The 20,273-nt window shown below is 42.7% G+C and overlaps 1 protein-coding gene across 2 annotated transcripts in view; it reads left to right on the forward strand.

The window, feature by feature from the left end:
- Nucleotides 1-467: 467 nt before the first annotated feature.
- Nucleotides 468-20,273, forward strand: part of gypc (glycophorin C (Gerbich blood group)) — an 87,015-nt gene continuing 67,209 nt past the window's right edge. The window contains exons 1-2 of one of the 2 annotated variants that reach the window (XM_048534092.2): nucleotides 468-584; nucleotides 13,955-14,119. In XM_048534092.2, coding sequence (XP_048390049.1) covers nucleotides 14,098-14,119 — 22 coding nt within the window. In that variant the 5' untranslated portion in view covers nucleotides 468-584; nucleotides 13,955-14,097. The remainder of the gene's footprint in view (nucleotides 585-13,954; nucleotides 14,120-20,273) is intronic. The other variant, XM_048534091.2, reaches the window with a different exon arrangement.

Genomic DNA, 20,273 nt, shown 5'->3' on the forward strand with positions numbered 1-20,273 from the left:
GTAGTTTAGAACTACATTCAGTTGATGAGATGTGTTGAGGTACAAAAAATTAAGTTGCAGTGTTAATGAAGATTAATGAGGTCCACTATTTTGGGCAAAAAATTAAATGTAATGGATTTAAAACTGTATACTGTAAACGTTTTTAAGTCGGTTTAAATGGAAACCGGAGTGGTGCCTCTTTATGAACCATACAGCTCTTTAGTAAGGCGTTATAGAAGGAACTCAAAGCTCCCACCAAATATAAACTGGCCTCTTGTCACAAGGCAGCCTCAGGGATCAGAAAGCAGCTGGTTCTCGTTTTGTCTGGGAGGAGTTGAGCCAACAGTTGGCTCCGGTCTTGAAAGCTCACAGCAAATAGTGCAACAGGAACTCTCAAGTGACAGAAGCCAGGCCCTCCCAGTCTCTGAGCTCAGAGGAGCCTACAGTCAGGTTCAAATGCAGCTCTTTTTACTGTCTATCCGGTAGAAAGCTGAGTCTCTTTCTGGAACAATTCATACAACAGGAACGACTTCAAGCCGCGAGGTTTATTTTCTTCCCCTCTCTGCATTGGGAAGGAACCAGAAGTTTTGCAGCAGTATCTCGCGGTGAGCTTTGTGTATTTTTTTAAAAACAGATTCTCCGCTTCTTTCTTATGAAGCATGTTCCCCACACGGTACAGCGAGAGCAGCTGGCGAGTTAGCTGAGTTTCTCTGTCAAAGACATCCTTACTTTTAGAAAGTTCTCACTGTCATACTGACTGCCGGTGGTTGTGAGCTAACCTTTCGGTATGCGGTGTGGCAGGTTACTCACGTAAATGGAGTTTTCTTAGCCGAGAACAATCTATTTTTAAACAAGTTCTCGGTGCCACCTTTTGGAGGAGATCGTTTTGATAGCGAGGTGATTGTATGGCTTTGTGTGTTGAACGCAGAGCAAGAATGTTGTCATGATTTTGAAGGTTTTGTTTTGCTTTGACTCTGGGTCATGGGACTGAAAAGTTTGTTCCTCGCTTTAGGCTATTAATAACATTCTCTATACTGTTTTTTTTTTGTTTGCTCCTCTATCCAGCCTACAGCCAGCCCCCTTTTGTATAGGTGAAAGCACAATCGTTGCAATTTTGGTTTCTGTTTTGCATATGAGCTGCATGTTCACTTTTTTTAATTTTGTTAATTTTTTTTGGGTTGACTGGTTGCTTGATCAATGTTTTTGCAGTGAAGCTGTTTTACATGAGGAGGTAGATATAGCTTTTGTGGCTGAAGGGTTCTAGGGATTTGGCGAGAGATTGGGGTGTTGGGTGTTATCATCCATGATCATCACAAATGGTATTGCAGGCTGGAGGGATTGAATAGCCAAGCATCTTTTATGTGTTTCTTTAAAATAGTTGCTGTAGCCCCTGAGGGCAGTGGTCTCAATAGAGAAAGGCTGGTGGTGGTTTAATCTGAGGGCACCCATGCCTTGGGGGTGGGGAGAGGGAAGGCAAGACCTTCATGGTGACCTCAGCCAGTGTGGGAATTGAATCCACAAGCGTCACTGCATTGTAAACTGGCTGTCCAACCAACGGACCTATCTGACCTCCGATATCATAAAGCAGTACAAAACAGCAGAAGCCTGGTTGAGACTGTGCACGGTCTTCTGAAGAGTGACCCATCCTCTCTCTGGCTTTTTCTGCTTCTTTTATTTGTCCAGTCTCTCTTTTTTTTTGAAAGGTAGTAAGGATAGCATCGAATCTATCTTTATCAGGCAAAACACCCCAAAAACGATGAGAACGTAGTCATGAGAAAGTATATTTCCTCATGTTGTTCTGCCTTTTGCTTTTCGATTGGATATCTTCTGGTTCTCAACCCATCTTGCCAATGGGAGTATCCACGCTGTCTAGACACTTCGTGATTTCTAACACATCTATCAAATCTCTGACCTCCCTCTTACAAAGCGAGCAACCCTAGCTTCTCAAGATTTTAATCTCGACCTCGGGAATGTAGTAAATCTTTTGGACCCTTTCCAAAGTTTGCACCTCCTTCCTTGGAACATGGGAATAGGTTTTGAAGGATGTCACAGGAATTGAGAGAGGCTGAAGGGAGTGGATGTCAGGTTTAATGCAGGAATTAATGACTGAAACCATGGCCATGTCTATATTTTAAAAAAAAGGAGAGGTGAGGGTAGTCCAAGGAAAAGAGCATTGCAGGTTTCTGGTGACAATGTGGGGCTGTGGGTTATTCACATGTGGAGGATGAATCCCAAAAATAGATTGGCCCATGTTATTATAATGCAGATTATTTTAGATGGTTAAACTTGTGAAAGCTGTCTTTGAAACCCATGGTGTTTAATATTCAGAAGAGGAATACATTTATTACTGTAGAATCAGATGTGTTGGACCAAGGTGTGGACAAAGTCAGAAGTCTCATGACACTAGGGTTTGGTCCACTGGATGAAGTGACCTGATGGAGCAGAGCTCTGAAAGTTTTTGAGATTTCAAATAAACCTGGGGACTGTAACCTGATGTCACGTGACTTCTGTATCAGATGTGGTCTAAGTAGGGACTGCCTTTTTTGTCATGTTTTGCATATTTTAGGGTATGCTGAAATGTTGAAGATAACAATTGATCAACCATCAGCATCAGCCCTGTCTGTAGCTATAGGCTAAATGTGAAAGTATTGCTACTGTGCTGGGGAAGGGGGGGGTGGTGTTGGAATAGCGAGTTCAGCCAAAATGTGATCAGATTAAAATGATAACTCCCATTGTTGCATCATTGCAACAATTTCTATCCTTGAAAGCAGGATGAACCTTGCATGGACATGATCTAGACCTTGTGAGGAAATTTTTACCAGCTTTCTAATGTAATGCTGTCCCTAAAAGGCAACACTAACACAATTGGAATACTGTTTCTACATGCACAATAAACTCTTTCTTTTTGCAAAAGTACCTCGTCAGTTTTTGCTGTGTTTGGTGATGTTTATGCTTCTGGGTCAACTGGTTTGGATTTCAGCTTTGCTTCCAGCATTGCCTAAATGTGTAACCAAGGATGGCAATGCAGAGACTGATGTGTTCCCTCAGTACTTTGTGTTGTCAGCAATAACTGCTTGCACTTTTCTAGTGACTTGATGCTACGATGCCCCTAAGCACTTTTGTGATCCCACTTAACAGCATTGTGAAGTGCTCTGTCAGTGTAATATAAATGTCACTGCTGGTGAGAACATATTCACCTTGATTTTCCATTGGAAATGACAAGCCTACCATTGCTCAGCATTATTGAAGTGTAACTTGGACAGTAATGCCCAAAACTGCAGTAAAATTTGGAAATCAGGAGTTTGTTTGACCTGTACTGCCCTGGTCCACATTCTCATCTACATTGGTACCTCTGAAATTGCAACACTTATATGATCAATACCTACTGTGCTCATCAGAAGTTAGAATTTGGCCATTCTAGTGTAAGTAATTATTTTACTGCTGGGATGACTCTCTAATTACTTCCAAAAAACCTCCTAGTGATACTGAATATTAATGTTTGCAAGTGTGGAGTCTTATTCTTTTGTGTGTTTATTTTTTGAGATTGTACAATTCTTGTAATTTTGTTTCCATTTTAAAAAAAAATGAGCAGGCCACTTCTTCTAGCAGCCTGTGCCATCATTCAACAAGATCATGCTTCAATGTGACCTTTTCTACACTATTGCCAATTTTTCGATTGTCTTATATTCAAAATTCATCAACCTGTCTTCAATAAACTCAAGGACTGAGCACCTCCTCTCCCGATGGAGAAGTCATTGTTGATCATCCATTTGGTGAAGAAATCTTTTTCATCCCAACTCTAAATGGCCAACCCCTTGTTTGGAGGCTGTGTGAGAATCAATATTCTAGATTCCCAGCCAAGCTGAGGGCTGTCTCGTATTCTCAAATTTGTGAACATGATTTGTTGTTCACATCAAAGTTCTAACTTGCATCTCAGAATCTTGCACAATCTTGCAAGGATTTGTCAGCTGGACAAGGAGCTACATGGTTTCTTGTCTTGTTCACGAAGGCTGTTGACCTCGCAGTAAACGATGCACCAACATTTACTATTTTGCCTTTCATGGGACATGAGCATTAGTTGACCCTATCCCTGATTACTCTTGTACTAAGTTGCTTGCTGGGTCATGTCAGAGAGCAGTTACAAGTTAACCACTTTGCAGTGGTTTTGGAGTCATGCGGACAGAGCAGATTTCCTTCCCTAAGAGGACATTAGTGAACCATATGGATTTTTACAGCAATTGATGGTTGCTGTGATCACCCTTACTGAAACTGGCTTTCTATTCCAGATTTATTAAGTGAATTTAAGTCTTGCCAGCTGTTGTGGCAGCATTCAATCATGCCTCATCACAGTATTCGCCTGGGCCTCTAAATTATTATTACAACTATCTGCCCTCGTCAGAAATAGGTTTCCACGTGCTCCGAATTCTGACAACAGAATCCATTGGATGTCAGTATAAGTGTAACTGGATAGACCTCAAACATTCATTTTGTACTGACTATGAAATATATGGAAATTCTTCCTGAATTAATGCTGCTGGGCACTCCACAGTAATCATAATTGTTGCACTCCCCTACATGTCCAGATGTTTATTATGAATTTTATCTTCTGATCTTAAGTAAATATTGAAATCAAACCTATTCCTTTTCTTTATGAAAATGTTGGCTGAAGACTGATAGGAAGCTCTTTCTCCCTCTCTGGCTGACAGCACTGCCGATCAGATCAGCTTTTATTGACTGCCTCTAGTTGTCTTTTAAGGTACTTAAGTCTTTTTAAACTGGTGTAGATGCGCCCACATGCCCAGTAAGAGTGTTGGGGAGGCAGCTCCAAGATTTGACCCAGTGACTGTATTTCTGAGTCAAGATGATGAGTCACTTGGAGGGGGGCCTGAATGTGGTAGTGTTTCCATGCAACTGCTGCAGCTGTCTTTGTAGCTAGTGAAGGTTATACGTTTGGAAGGTGCTGTTGAGGAACCTTTGATGAATTGCTGTAGGGTGTCATGTAGTTGCCACATAACACTTTTTTGCTCTCTGACTCTGACTCAGTAGCATTTGCAAAACATCTCCATGCGATACGGGTGTCTCTGGCTGGGTCAGCATTCTATTGTTGAAAGTCAACCATGTTACTATGGGTCTGCAGCCACCTGTACGCCAGAACAGGTAAGGATGGCAGCTTCCTTGCTTTGGAAAGGGTGCAGAGGAGATTCACCAGAATGTTGCTTGGTATGGAGAGAAGGTCTTCTGAAGAAAGGCTGAGGGACTTGAGGCTGGTTTTCATTAGAGAGAAGGAGGTTAGGAGGTGACCTAATAGAGACATACAAGATGATCAGAGGATTGGATAGGGTGGACAGTGAGAGCCTTTTTCCTCGGATGCTGATAGCACGAACGCACATAGCTTTAAATTGAGGGGTGATAGATATAGGACAGATGTGTGAGGTAGGTTCTTTACTCAGAGTAGTAAGGGTGTGGAATGCCCTACCTGCAACAGTAGTAGACTCGTCAACTTTAAGGGCATTTAAATGGCCATTGGATAAACATATGGATGATAATGGAATAGTGTAGGTTAGATGGGCTTCAGGTTGGTTTCGCAGGTTGGAGCAACATCGAGGGCCGAAGGGCCTGTACTGTGCTGTAGTGTTCTATGCTCTATGGGTGGGTTTTGTATGACAATTGATAACATTTTCCATGATCACTGTTGAGCTAGCCTTTTCTTCCAGATTTTTGGTGAAATTTGAATTCCATATTGCCACGGTGAGATTCAAACCCATGCCCTCAGAACATTTTTGCCTGTGTTTTTAGATTTCTTCATTCAAAGACATTGCCTCAGCCTACCTATGTAGCATATTCCACTCTGCATTACTGTCAGCTTTTGTGATTGTAGTTTCACGGTCACCGTTACTGACTGACTTTTTGTTCCGAACTTATTCATCGAATTTAAATTCCACCAGCTGACCAGGGTGGGATTTGAACCTTGTGTGCTGGGGCCTCTGCATTACCTGCCCGTTGACTTAGTCATTACCACATCCTCACCCTTGACTGTTTTGGATTGGATATATTAAGTTGGAGAATGCTGTATTGATCAAGTGAGCTGCCATGTTTGGCACCAAGTTTTTCTTGAGTTAGTGTTCTGGCAAGTTGGTGAATATTGGTGATCTTACAAAATGACATTGACATTTTAAAATACAATCCTTGATTCTTTTCAAATTTTGAGTTGCTTTAATCTAGGTTTAGCAATACAGGTGGAGAGTCCAAAACCAAGAAAGCTACATTGAGTTGGTGATAATGGGAACTGCAGATGCTGGAGAATCCAAGATAGTAAAATGTGAGGCTGGATGAACACAGCAGGCCAAGCAGCATCTCAGGAGTACAAAAGCTGACGTTTTGGGCCTAGACCCTTCATCAGAGAGGGCCCTCTCTAGGAGGTCTAGGCCTGAAACGTCAGCTTTTGTGGTCCTGAGATGCTGCTTGGCCTTCCGTGTTCATCCAGCCCCACACTTTAAGTTACATTGAATTGTTTATTTTCCTCTGGGCAGTTAGGCCAGAACAATAGTTTTTTTCCAAGGAGGGTGCTGAGGAAATTTAACAGAATGGTACCAGAGATGAGGGAACTCTAGTTCTCTGGTTTAACCAGAGCAGCTCAGGTTGCTCACAAGAGAATAGAGACTCTTTCTTTTTTTTTTTCTGTATTCATTCATAAGATGAAGGTGTTGCTGGCCAGGCAGCATTTGTTGCCTGGAGGGCAGTTAGTGATGGCATTAAGAATCACCCACATTAGCTAGACCAAGTAAGGATGATAGCTTTTTTCTAAAAAAAGACACTACTGAACCAGATGGGTTTTTTCCAACAATAAACAATGGATTCATTGTCATTAGATTCTTAATTCCAGATTTTCTTTCAATTATTGAATTTATATTCCACCATCTACCAGGGCAGAATTTGAACCCAGGTCCCCACAATGTTATCTGGATCTCTGGGATTAACAGTCCAGCAATAACACCACTGGGCCATTGCCTCTCCTTTTAAGATGATTAAGGGTAAATTTTCATAGATATGTCCAGAGTAACTTTATTAATGTAGATACTTTCTCTAAAACAAAAAAAAGTTTAGGTTGTTCTGAATTTATCAATAGCATCACTTTTTTTTCAGATGCAAATCCATAGTTCATGTTAGCTATCTGGGATTTCTTCTTGGGAGTGTGATTTTTGGCAGTGCTTGAGATGTAGCCTGTTTTTTCTTTTATAAAAGCTCCTCAAGTCTTCTGGACTGCAACATAGCTTCTAAATCACTGCTTTGACAAAAAAAAGTTTACTTGCCGAGAGCATAAATAGGAGGTAATGGCTGTGTTTTTTTTCCCTTCCCTAGTTCAGAGGCTTTTCCCTTTGTGTACTGGAGTTTGGGGGGTGGGGGGTGGGGGGAGCGGGTTGATTGTATGGATAAGTAAAGGTTGCTATGGTCTTACTTGACTATAGGGCTCTTTTCCCGTTAGAGAGAGACATGACTAGTGAGGGGAGGGGTTGAGAAGGAGAGTCCTTCCTGAGCCAGTGCAGGAATTGAACCGACCCTGTTGGGTTCGCACTGCATCACAAACTAGCCATCCAGCCAACTGAGCTAACTGATCCGTTTTTTTATTTTCCCTACACCCCCCAAAAAAAAACTGCTGCGCAGTCTGTGCGAAGAAAGCTCTTCTCTCCATGAGCATTTTTAAATAGAATCTATTTTCATGGCTAAGTACCATGGAATTCTTCTATCTTCTTGATAGATGATTCATACTCTACTGATAAACTTACATTTTCCTCTTTCACATACGTTATCTAGGAGGTGAGACAGAGCTTTTTTATTTCTTAGTTTGTTGCTTAAATTATTTTAAAGTAATTACAGCCTAAAAATATTTGAGATTAAAAATAGAAATTGCAAAAAAGTTCATGTCTGGCAGCACCTGTGGAGAGAAATCAAAGTTAACGTTTTGGGGCCAGTGACTCTTCCTCAGAATAAGTTTGATTGCCTTTGAAAATTGTGGGGATTTGGAATATTGCTGCATCACTTGGCTTCTGTCTTTAATTACCAGCTGGGGAAAGAAAATCGATTGTAGATTTTCCCGGTTACCTTTTGAGTTGGCGTGATGTTTCTAGAATTATCTGGAAAAAACTAGAAAACGCTGAAACTGGCTGATCTCTAGTGAGTGAAAAACTACAATGAAAGCTGCTTGTGATCTTGGGTATCCATAACAAAGGCTGGCTTTTTAGGTCCTAAGGGATGTGAACTGTTCATGGAAATTGCATTTTTTTAAGCAAGTAAAGTTGTGAAGGGAGTAACTTCATTCCAAAACAATTCATTTCCATGATTATGTTTACACTGAAATTCTATTCTCAAATGCGAGCAAGTGTTAAAAAGGCAAGTTTTTTTCATGCAGTGAATTATTATAACAAAGCTTCTGCTATCAAACTAGTGCACGCGAAGTGTTTTTATTCATGCATGGTAAGATCCCATAATGAGGGAAATGACCCGTAGAAGGATGTTGTTTCTAATTACTTCAGACATTATACATTATAAATTTAATTAAGTGACTACAACTGAAATTTTGTACCTTTTTTCAGCAGTATCAATTAAATTAGGGAAATGTGTCAAGGCCACTAAGTTAACCTTTGCTATATATTCTTTTCCATTACGCAGAACAATGACTTTATGGTTCTTGACGTCACTGAATTCTGTCAATTTCTTATTCAGTCAGATGCCTTGTTTTGTTTTCTCTCTGTCATGCGGCTTGTGGTTTGGCAAAATATAAATATGTTGTGTTGCGATGGATACTCCCCGTAAAGACTCCACTTCATGTGCGTCTCTGTGGAGAGGAGGGAAACTAAAATGATCTTGTTTTCTGCCCTCCAAAAATGGACTTAGAGTCACAATAATTTGTGAAGAAATGAGGAATGAACTTGAGAGTTGTAGGTCAGTTAGCATAGAGAAATCAACTAGCATCTTTCCATGCCACTGACTGGAATGTAGCCAAATAATTGCTTTTCCAGATGTTAATATTTAGTGGAAAAACAGGATTAATTTGTGCGTTTCAAGGTCCCACATTTGAATACAAGACGAGGGTTATTGACATTGACTTAGAACTGAATAGCGCACAAGACAAACTTACTGTTCTTACACCAATGTGGAATCTTTTGTGCACAGTTGGGTGAATAGACAGGATCTCAGTTTGGCATCTTGGGCAATAAACAATATACAACCTAAATGTGTGATCTGCAAATGATATACGATATGCATTAGGCTGATTCCCACATTATTTTGGCTCTGCCCAAGTTACATTGAGCACTTTTGGGGTAGAGTTCTGTTCTGAAGCCCGACAAGTTTTCTTGCCATGGTTTATGAAACGCTCCTCATTAACTGCCCACAATGCTCCTTTGGAGTTGCTGCTGTCTGATTCCAGCCCAATCTTACCACATGCCATTCTCAAAATATGTCACCAGTCAGTGGATGTCCTGGAATAAATCAGCAACCCTCGCATCCTGGGTAATCTTTAGAAGCCTGGTGTGCAACTGGGAAAGTGTTGTAAACCTGGAGCTGGCGTGCGTGGTTCCTGTCACTTGCCCTAAATGTGGCAGACAGGACAAAGCCAGTGCCCTTCGAAAAGAGTAGGAGATCCTGCTGGATGGGGTGGTGTTGAGGCGGAATTTTCACTTCCTCTGAGGACCAGAGGAGGAAACTATGACATCAAAATGTACCATTATATTTTGGAGCAGAAATATGCCACTTGGCTTATCTTTGCCACCCAATCATGACCAACATGTTCCTCAACCCTGTTTTCTTGCCTCTCCCTGTAACCCATGCTCCCCTTACTAATCAAGAGTCTATCTACATCTCCAACCCCACCACACCCGGCACCTTCCCCTGCAACCGCAGGAAATGCTACACTTGCCCCCACACCACCTCCCTCACCCTTATCCCAGGCCCCAAGATGACATTCCACATTAAGCAGAGGTTCACCTGCACATCTGCCAATGTGGTATACTGCATCCACCGTACCCGGTGTGGCTTCCTCTACATTGGGGAAACCAAGCGGAGGCTTGGGGACCGCTTTGCAGAACGCCTCCGCTCAGTTCGCAATAAACAACTGCACCTCCCAGTCGCAAACCATTTCCACTCCCCATCCCATTCTTTAGATGACATGTCCATCATGGGCCTCCTGCAGTGCCACAATGATGCCACCCAAAGGTTGCAGGAACAGCAACTCATATTCTGCCGGGGAACCCTGCAGCCTAATGGTATCAATGTGGACTTCACCAGTTTCAAAATCTCCCCTTTCCCCCACCGCATCCCTAAACCAGCCCAGTTTGTCCCCTCCCCCCACTGCATCACACAACCAGCCCAGCTCTTCCCCTCCACCCACTGCATCCCAAAACCAGTCCAACCTGTCTCTGCCTCCCTAACCTGTTCTTCCTCTCACCCATCCCTTCCTCCCACCCCAAGCCGCACCCCCATCTCCTACCTACTAACCTCATCCCACCTCCTTGACCTGTCCGTCTTCCCTGGACTGACCTATCCCCTCCCTACCTCCCCACCTATACTCTCTCCACCTATCTTCTTTTCTCTCCATCTTCGGTCCGCCTCCCCCTCTCTCCCTGTTTATTCCAGAACCCTCACCCCATCCCCCTCTCTGATGAAGGATCTAGGCCCGAACTGTCAGCTTTTGTGCTCCTGAGATGCTGCTTGGCCTGCTGTGTTCATCCAGCCTCCCATTTTATTATCTATCTACATCTGTCCTGGTCCAAAGTTGCCATCTGTTTTAAAGCATCCTCCTTTTTAGAGGAAGGCAGAACATTATAAGATGAAGGTCAGTCTGTTGTCACCCAATTCAGTCCATGACAATACTTTGCTTTACCCACTGTTTTTCTTTCTTCGTATTCATTCATGGGATGGCTGTGTCACTGGGTAGCATTTATTGTTCGTCGCTAATTGCCCAGAGGGCAGTTCAGAGTCAACCACATTGCAGTGGGTCTGGAGTAATGTAGGCCAGACAAGGTAAGGATGGCAGCTTCCTTCCTTAAAGGAGAGTGAACCAGATGGGTTTTTCTGACAATTGGTTGACTGTGGATTTATGGTCATCATTGGACTCTTAATTCCAGGTTGTTATTGAATTCAAATTCCACTGTCTGTCATGGCAGAATTCAAACCCAGGGTAATAAACTGTGAAGCTGGATGAACACAGCAGGCCCAGCAGCATCTCGGGAGCACAAAAGCTGATGTTTTGGGCCTAGACACTTCATCAGAGAGGGGGATGGGGGGAGGGAACTGGAATAAATAGGGAGAGAGAGGTGGAGGCGGACCTAAGATGGAGCTGAAGAGATTACAAGAGAGTTGTAGTGGGAGAGAGATTCCCTGAGGTTCGTCCGGAGGGAGGAGGGTAACTTCTTCAGTTTATTCCAGTTCCCTGTCACTATCCGCCCCTCTGAAGGGTCGAGGCCCGAAATGTCAGCTTTTGTGCTCCTGAGATGCTGCTTGGCCTGCTGTGTTCATCCAGCTCCACACTTTGTTATCTTGGGAACTGCAGATGCTGGAGAATCCATTATCACTGATACAATTTTAACCCCACTGCGAAGCATCTTCCAGGGATGCCTAACCTGCAGAAGTTACCCTCCTCCCTCCGGACCAACCTCAGGGAATCTCTCTCCCTTTGCAACTCTCTTGTAATCTCTTCAGCTCCATCTTAGGTCCACCTCCCCGTCTCTCTCCCTATTTATTCCAGTTCCCTCTCCCCATCCCCCTCTCTGAAGGGCCTAAGCCTGAAACGTTAGCTTTTGTGCTCCTGAGATGCTGCTTGGCCTGCTGTGTTCATCCAGCTCCACACCTAGATAGGACAGAGTCAAGTTGGTTGATGGAACAAAAGCAAAGTTGCTGGACAAGCTCAGCAGGTCTGGGGGCATCTGTGAAGGAGAAAACAGTTAATGTTTCGGGTCCGGTGACCCTTCGTCAGAAGAATTGGGGAAGAACTTAGTTCTTCTGAGGAAGGGTCACTGGACCCGCAACATTAACTCTGTTTTCTCCTTCACAGATGCCCCCAGACCTGCTGAGCTTGTCCAGCAACTTTTTGTTTTTGTTCCTGATTTACAGCAGCTGCAGTTCTTTTGGTTTGTATCCAGTTGATTGATGGGTTGATAACATTGGAGTGCACCCTGGCTCCCACCACCCTGAGAGGCTGACCTGATCCAGTTCACACCTAGAGACTGGTGATGGGGCTGCCCTCGCATTATTGTGTTGGAGCTCCCTGAGCTAAGGCTATTCATCTTGAGTTGATAAAGGTCCAACGGCAAGGCAAAAGAGAAGTAATGTTTTCTAGATATCTCTGGCTTAGGGATGCAAAGTGCGCAATGCAAAGTAGGAATATTACTAATATCCAGAGAGTGCATGCTTGTTCTGAGCCTGTGACAATGAGCAAGGAGCCTGGAGATGCTGGGTGTACATCTTTGCAATGCCATTGCAAAGACGTTGCGCTACAGTGATAATTGCAGTGGATTTATGGTCATTACAGTGATAAAGCTTCCTGTAAGTGGGTCAGATGTATCATGAGGGCTGTTGAAGGCTGGCACACCTGATGCCAATATCCTCAGATGTGGGTTGCATGCGGTCATTGCCCATGGACTATGCCCTGGGATATTCATGTCCGGTGAATTTGGAGGTCAGTTGGAACAAATTTGCAACCTGAATTCACCAGTTACCTGCTCGGGTTTCCTTTGTTGAGTTTTCTGAACTTCTTTTAGCTTGTTATAGCATGTGTGGTAAGATAGGAAGCTGGTATTGGAACAAGTTGTGATGCCAACAAAGCATTTAACAAGTGGCATTAATGTTACAATCAGATCAGCCATGTTGAGAGGCCACATAGCTTCTTGGTCCTCACTTGTATATGTTGGAGGAAAGGCTATTCCTTTTGATTTTTGAAGTTAGTGTTGCAATTCAACAATACCTTCCATGCTTCCTTGCAATAATACAAGTAAAAAATAAAAACCAAAAGAACTGCGGATGCTGTAAATCAGGAACAAAAACAAAGTTTTTGTTTTTGTTTTTTTTCAGATGTTCAACAGCGATGGTAGAATAGAAGAATCACAGCTTCCCGACCAATGCATGTCATTCAGCCTATTGGGTCCACAGTGGCCCTCTAAGAGCATCCCACCCACCCCACACCTGTAAACCTGCACGTCCTCTAGCTAACTCCCACATCTTTTGGGGTGTGGGAGGAAACCGGACCACCTGGTGGAAACCCACGCTGACATGGAGAATGTGTAAACTCCGCACGTGGTCGCCTGAGGGTGAAATTGAATCCTGGTCGCTGTACCACCACTTTATTCAATGAGAACAGACTCTCCTTATTTGAGAGCATGGAAACTTAAATTATAAGGAGCTTTGTCTTAAACTGTTTTTCTGCTTTGTATGCTTAGCATGACCAATCCCTTTTATGTTCAGAATAATTAAGATAAAAACATGAAGTTCAATCACTTGTACAAATCAAAGAACTGCAGATGGTGGAGATCTTTCAGCAATTTTTTTTTGTTTGCTTTAAAATGGACATGCTGTACTTTTTGGATATGTGTTTTATGTGATGGACTATTTCTGAATTGTAGAAAGTTCAGCAAACAATTTAAACACCGTGCGGGAACTTGGTATTGATCTGATCATCTGCTTTTACTGATTTTTGTTTAAGGGATCAATAGTGACCAGCAGAGTGGGATAACTCCCCTGCTCCCCCTTGATGTTTGACTGAAAGCGATCTCAGTCTTGTGAAAGGCCATAAAACGGTGTCACTGGCCACGCAGGACTGGCGTGTGAGCCTGGGTTACATGCTGTAAGTTTCGGGAATGGGACTGGATGCAGAAATGTTACCAGATTACAGGAACGGGTTAAGCTCTTTGGAGAAATTAGAGATGTCAAGCTCCTATTCATGTGGCCAAGCAGCAAAAATGACCTATTTACTGCTTCCTTCCAGCAGTTTGGACCTGGAGGACCTGAATGCATTCATCAGCCTCTTCCCTCCACCTGCTTTAATTAGATCTCTGGGTTGACGGCTAGAGCAACGTTTCAGTCCAGTGCTGCTCAGCGTTTTTCCTCGGGCTGATCTACTTGAAGAGGATGAGTACTCCCTCTCCTCGAGGTAATCCTGCTTTCTGTGCAAAGTTCATTTTGAATTTGATTTGCAGTATTTTTAAGTGAACTAGAATTAAATTGAGATATTTGGTTATGTCTTTCTCTGAAATTGATTTTACATCATGTACAACAATACAATACAGTACAGTACAGGCCTTTGGCCCACGATGTTGTGCCAAACTTTTCCATTAATGCTAAGGTCTATCTAACCTCCACCCCTACCTTTTATACTATTATCTGTATGCCTATCTAATAGCTGCTTAAATGTCCCTAATGAGGCTGACTTCATTACCCTCTCCGGCAATACATTCCACACCCCGACCGCTCTGCCTCCACTCGCTTTAAAACTATGTCCCCTCGTAATAGCTACTTTCTCCCTAGGAAAAGTCGCTGGCTGTCTACTTTATCTCTACCTCTGATCGTGATCGTTTTGTATGCTTCAAATGTTATTGTGTTGCTGCTTTTAAGAGCCGAGTGGCTAATAGGCCAAGGACCAGGACAATATCACATGACCAGCAGGCATCAGGAGTCCACCAAGCTAGATAAAGGATGTGCACATACATTGCTATGTAACTGCAATGTATCAATTTTTTTTCCTGTTGAGTAAATCTTTCAAATCAATATTTTCCAATCCAGAATGAATGTGTGTCCCAGTGTGGATGTGGAGGAACACAGCGGGCCAGGAAAGTTGACTTTTCGGTTCGGGACGCTTCAGTCCTGTTCCTCTGAAGCTGCCTGGCCCACTCTGTTATTTCAGACTCCAGCATCTGCAGTTCTTGCTATCTCTGCGTATCAGTTCTGTTAAGGAACACAAGATTTCTGCCATTGGGTTGGAGTTTTGAGCAACTTGGACAGAGCAGTTGACCTCTGGCATGGTCTCCTGTTGGAGTACGTGTTTGACCTACTTTTTCTTAGGTAGTAGTTAATATGCTAAAGTGATCCTGTAACCTGTGGATTGGCACTGTTATGTAATAGACCATGACTACTTACCAACAAACTGAGCCTCTCCTAATGACAATGGAAATATGGCCTATCCTCCTCCTCCTTCCAGTTGGCTGAACTGCTTCACCTGTTGTATGAAGGAGGCTTCTGGGTAGATAGCATTGGTGTATGGGGAAAATTGAGTGCAAAGTTACAAAGCACCAGACACCTATTCCCAGACATCCCATCCCTGTTTATTACAATGTACCTCTGGGAATATAACACACACATGGTTTTCCAACCAATAATCTTTTCCTTCTGTGTTAGTACCTCGAGTTTCCACCAGCTTTTATTTCATTCATGACTGGCTTGGCCAGCATTTGTTGTCTATTTCTAATTGCCCAGGAGAAAGTGATCACGTTTGTCTGCTGCAAACCCTTCAGTAAAGTCATGAACCTTGTATCCCAACATTTCAAAATCCAACTTCTAAATATCACATTAATATTGGATTGGAAGAGTATGGACTTTGAGAAGGTATTAAATCAGGTCCCACATAAGAGATTAGCATGTAAAATGAAAGTGTGTGTTATTGAGGGGAGTGTATTGTTGTGGGTGAAGAACAGTTTGGCAGATAGAGAAGAGTAGGAATAAATGGGCTTTTTCCAAAAGTCAGCCACTGGCAATTGGAGTACCGCAAGGATCAGTGGTTGCATCCCCTGCTCTCGCAACTACATATTAATGATTTAGACAAGGAGAATAAATGCAATGTCTCTGACTTTGCTGATGACACAATGCTAAGTGGGAGGATGAACTGTGAGCAGGATACAAAGATGCTTCAGTGTGTTTGGGACAAGTTGAGTGAGTGAGCAAATGCATAGCGGATGAATAATGTGTTGGTTTTTGGTAGCAAAAACAAAAAGCAGATTATTATTGGAGTGGTAATAAGTTGGGAATTGGAGAGACCTGATGTCATTATATGCCAGACGCTGAAAGTAAGCATGCAGGGTGCAGCAAGCAGTGAAGAAGGCAAATAGTGTGTTGACCTTCCGAGTGAGAGGATTTGAGTAGAACTGAATAGGATACCCTGGTCGTGTGTACTCCATTGTAGAAGTACAGTGAAGAGTTTTTTTTTAAATGTCTGCTTCTTATGGTGCCGCCTGGGTGCAAATTTTGGATATAAAAGAGGAATAGAAAGGATTTGCATTACTTTGGAGTTTAAGAAAATTAAGTCCATTTTCAAGAAAGGGGTGAAGATGTATTTTTCAAGGCTAAGAAGATCAAGGGGTGGGGAGGTATTGATAAAATCATTGCCGATCATCCTATAGAATAGTGGAACAGATTCAATGGACAGAATGGCCTACTCTGGCTCTTATTTGTCTATCTTTTTCAGTGCTATGAGAACAGAGGCTTGCAAAGAGTTTATTTTAAAGCCGAGTTGGATAAATTCTTGCTTAAACAAAGCGATGGGTGGGAATGTGGAGTTGAGATTGCATTCAGTTAACTAACTAAATAATGGAGCAGATTTGAAGGGGGAAACAGTGGGAGGTTTTAATTCAGGAGGACAACAAAAGCCCATCCCAAGGACAAAGAAACAGACTAAAGAGGGGACAAGGCAACTATCTCTGACCAGGAAGTCAGGTTCAGCTTAAAAATGATACAATGTGGTGAAGATTAGGGGCAAGTCGGAGTATTAGGAAGCCTTTGAAAACCAGCTGAGGATAGCTTAAAAATGCAATAAGTTGGGGTAAAGACGAAATGAGGATAAGTCAGCCAGTAATATGCAAGGAGATTGCAAGAGTTTTTTTTTAAAAGACGTGCATAAGAAGGTCAGGGAGGCAAGAGTGGAATTTGGATTGCTGGAAAATGAAATAGGAGGAGTTGTAATATGGAGCAAAGAAGTGGTGGAGAAACTGGAATGAGTATTTTGCATCAGTCTTCACAGTGGAAGAGAGTGGGGATAAAGGGGGCTTTTATAGGATGCCAGTCATTGACTAGTGGAACATGGCAGTGGCCCAGAACTAGCCATATTATAAATTAACAATCTGGACAAAGGAGCTGACGGCATTGCGTCATCTGCAAACTGAGCAATGAGGTTAAGTGGAGGGACAGGGAATGTTGAGGAAATGGGGAGGCTGCAAAAGGAAAAACTGAAAGAAGTGCAGATGCTGTAAGTCGAACAAATACAGAAATTGTTGAAAAAGTTCGCAGGCCTGGAAGCGTCTATGAAGAGAAATTAAAGTTAATGCTTCAGGTCTGGTGACCCTTCCTTAGAACTTTTCTGTTCCTCAGAAAATCTAAAGCACAAAGGGAGTTAAGAGAATTCTGAACTCGAGCTCCTCAGGTTAACATGCAGGTTCAGTTGGCTTTTAGGAAAGGCAATGACATGTTCGCATTTAATTTCAAGTTCACAAGGGCTTGAATACAAGAGCAGAGATACATAGCCTCAGTAGTACAAAGCTCTGGTTAGACCATGTTTGGAATACTGAGTTGTTTTGGGCCTTGTATCTGAGGAAGGATGTGCTTGCCACGGTCAGGGTTCAGAGGCGGATTTTTTTTGATCCTGGGGAATGAAGTGTTGCTCATATGAAGACTGGTTACAGGTTTTAGGTCTGCACTTGGAGTTTAGAAAGATGCGTGAGAGAGGGATAGGGAATATGATTGAAACTTGCAGAATATTGAGAGGCCTGGATAGGGTGGTTGTTAAGATGTTTTCACTAGGAGAGACTAGGACCCTAGGGCACAGCCTCCAATGGAAGGGGTGACCCTTAGGACTGAGATGAGGAGGAATTTCTTCAGCCAGAGGGTGGTGAATCTGTGGAACTTGCCAGAGACAGTGGGGAAATGAAGCCATTGTGTGTATTTAAGACGGAGGTAAATGCTATTTTTTTTAAAAGGAAAGGAGTCAAGGGTTACGGGGAAAGGTGGGAGAATGGGATTCAAAAGCATATTAGCTGAGACTGAATGGTGGCGAGAACTTGATGGACCGAATGGCCTAATTGTGCTCATTCATGTTATGGTGCAGTTCCTAGTTTTGATTCCTTTGTCATATGCCATGCTTTGTCAAGTGCTGTCTTGATGCCAAGACACGTCAATTGCAGTCAGCTAGCTGAGTGACAGTTGTCACTGCTACTGTGAATTATCATCGTACTTGTAACTTCTGTAAGGTAAGCTACCTCTTTCAGTATCAGGGTAAAATGTTTTTCTTCAGTGATGGGTTGATTTCAATTTTTCTCTCTTTTTTTTTTGGCCCGGTTGATAAAGCCATTCATGAAGCCCTTGACATGTTGGACAAGTTGTTTTAAGATGCATAAAAATAAGAAACGCTGATAATTTGTAATAAGGCCTACTTTTGCGCGGTAAACAAATGTCTGTTGAATCATGCAGTATTAATTGTCTGTTTGAAAACCAAACAATATCTTGTTTAGCCTTGAAGTGATAATGATTGTTCTGTAATCCAGGGTGGTATCTGATCCCTGCTGAAATATTAATCACTTCTCGTCAATTTATATTTTGAAACACTTCATGAAAAGCTCTCCTTCTCCATCACTTCCAGCTACTTTGAGAGGAATGGAGGAAAAATTTTGCTTTTTTCTTGTTGCGAGGTCCCTGACTGTACTCCTGTGGTAGTCACTTGGGTCAGATACCTTGCAGTCATCATAGTAACGTAGAGGATGTTCCAATCTATCTCTCCTCCTTAATCTTGGCCAAACCTGCCCCCTTTGCTAGTCTGAGGAGGTAGTGGAATTTTGATTGTGTAACACTTCTTTTGTTTTCTCTGGTTATCCAGAGTATTAGTTTTTCCTACGTGGTTAGGATCAACTAACTTGGTAGGGACTGTTTGTTTGGTTTTGGATAGCTCTTGACAATGGATTCATCCATAGACTTGGACTCATTCTCGATAAGAACCACGTTTTGCTGGTTGTCTGCACTTATAAAATTTGGAACTGTTTTAACAACATCTAGTTTTTCCACATGCTGCAACTCTGAGTGGAAGGATCTAAGCTAAACTGCAAAAAGCACCCACTTAATGTTCCACTGAGTCCAATGGAGATACACAGCATTTTGCATTATTAGAGTGTTTATCTGAAAACCTGAAACAAACACTGAGAATGCTGTAGAAATTCAGCTGGTCTGACAACACCTGAGGGCAGAGTTAATCTTTCAAGTCTTCTGAGAATCTTCTTCAGAACAAGATTTAAAAACTTGGGAGAAGAAAGAAAACGTTCAACTGATTGGGGGAACAAAAACAAACTGTATTGATTCAAAGCATCTATGAAATTTTTAAAAAACTTTTTGGACATACTTTGAGCTAGCAGCATCTTTTAGGGCGGGAGGACAGAGAGAGGGTTAATATTGTCAGTGAAACTTGACTCCAATTGCTTGTTTTTAATGTAATAGTGTTGAACCCATTTGGCTTGTGTTTCAGCGTTTTTTTTTCCCCCCAAAATGAATGGTGTTCATCAAACATTTTAAGTGGAACATGCCCTCCAAGCACTGAGAATGAGGTGATTTCAACTGCTATTTCTACACTGCTTATGTCTACCTAACAAAGGAGCAATGCTCCGAAAGCTTGTAATTTAAAATAAACTTGTTGGACTAAAGCTTGATGTTGTTATTTATGGCCCCTTCCACTAATGTCCCAAAGGTCACAGTGCTGTTCCACACATTTTTGCTTTTCTTCGTCGTTATTCGAGTCTTTATCTCAATTGGACTTTAATGTTCCACTAAGTATGTGATACTGAGATAATAAGGTGTGTTCATCCAGCTCCACAGAGGGCCAAGCAGCATCAGAGGAGCAGAAAAGCTGACTTATGAGCCCAGACCCATCATCAGAAATGGGGGAGGGGAAGAGGGTTCTGAAATAAGTAGGGAGAGAGGGGGAGGCGGATCGAAGATGGATAGAGGAGACAGACAAGTTAAAGGGGCAGGGATAGAGCCAGTAAAAGTGAATGCAGGTAGGGAGGGGATAGGTCAGTTCAAGGAGGACGTACAGGTCAAGGGGGCAGGATGAGGTTAGTAGGTAGGAAATGGAGATGCGGCTTGAGGTGGGAGAAGGGATTGGTGAGAGGAAGAGCAGCTTAGGGAGCGGGAATGAGCTGGGCTGGTTTTGGGATGCGGTGGGGGAAGGGGAGATTTTGAAGCTTGTGAAATCCACATTGATACCATTGGGCTGCAGGGTTCCCAAGCGGAATATGAGTTGCTGTTCCTGCAACCTTCGGGTGGCATCATCATAGCACTGC

This window comes from Stegostoma tigrinum, chromosome 7 (assembly GCF_030684315.1).
Source record: "Stegostoma tigrinum isolate sSteTig4 chromosome 7, sSteTig4.hap1, whole genome shotgun sequence".
In the NCBI taxonomy this organism is placed as follows: domain Eukaryota; kingdom Metazoa; phylum Chordata; class Chondrichthyes; order Orectolobiformes; family Stegostomatidae; genus Stegostoma; species Stegostoma tigrinum.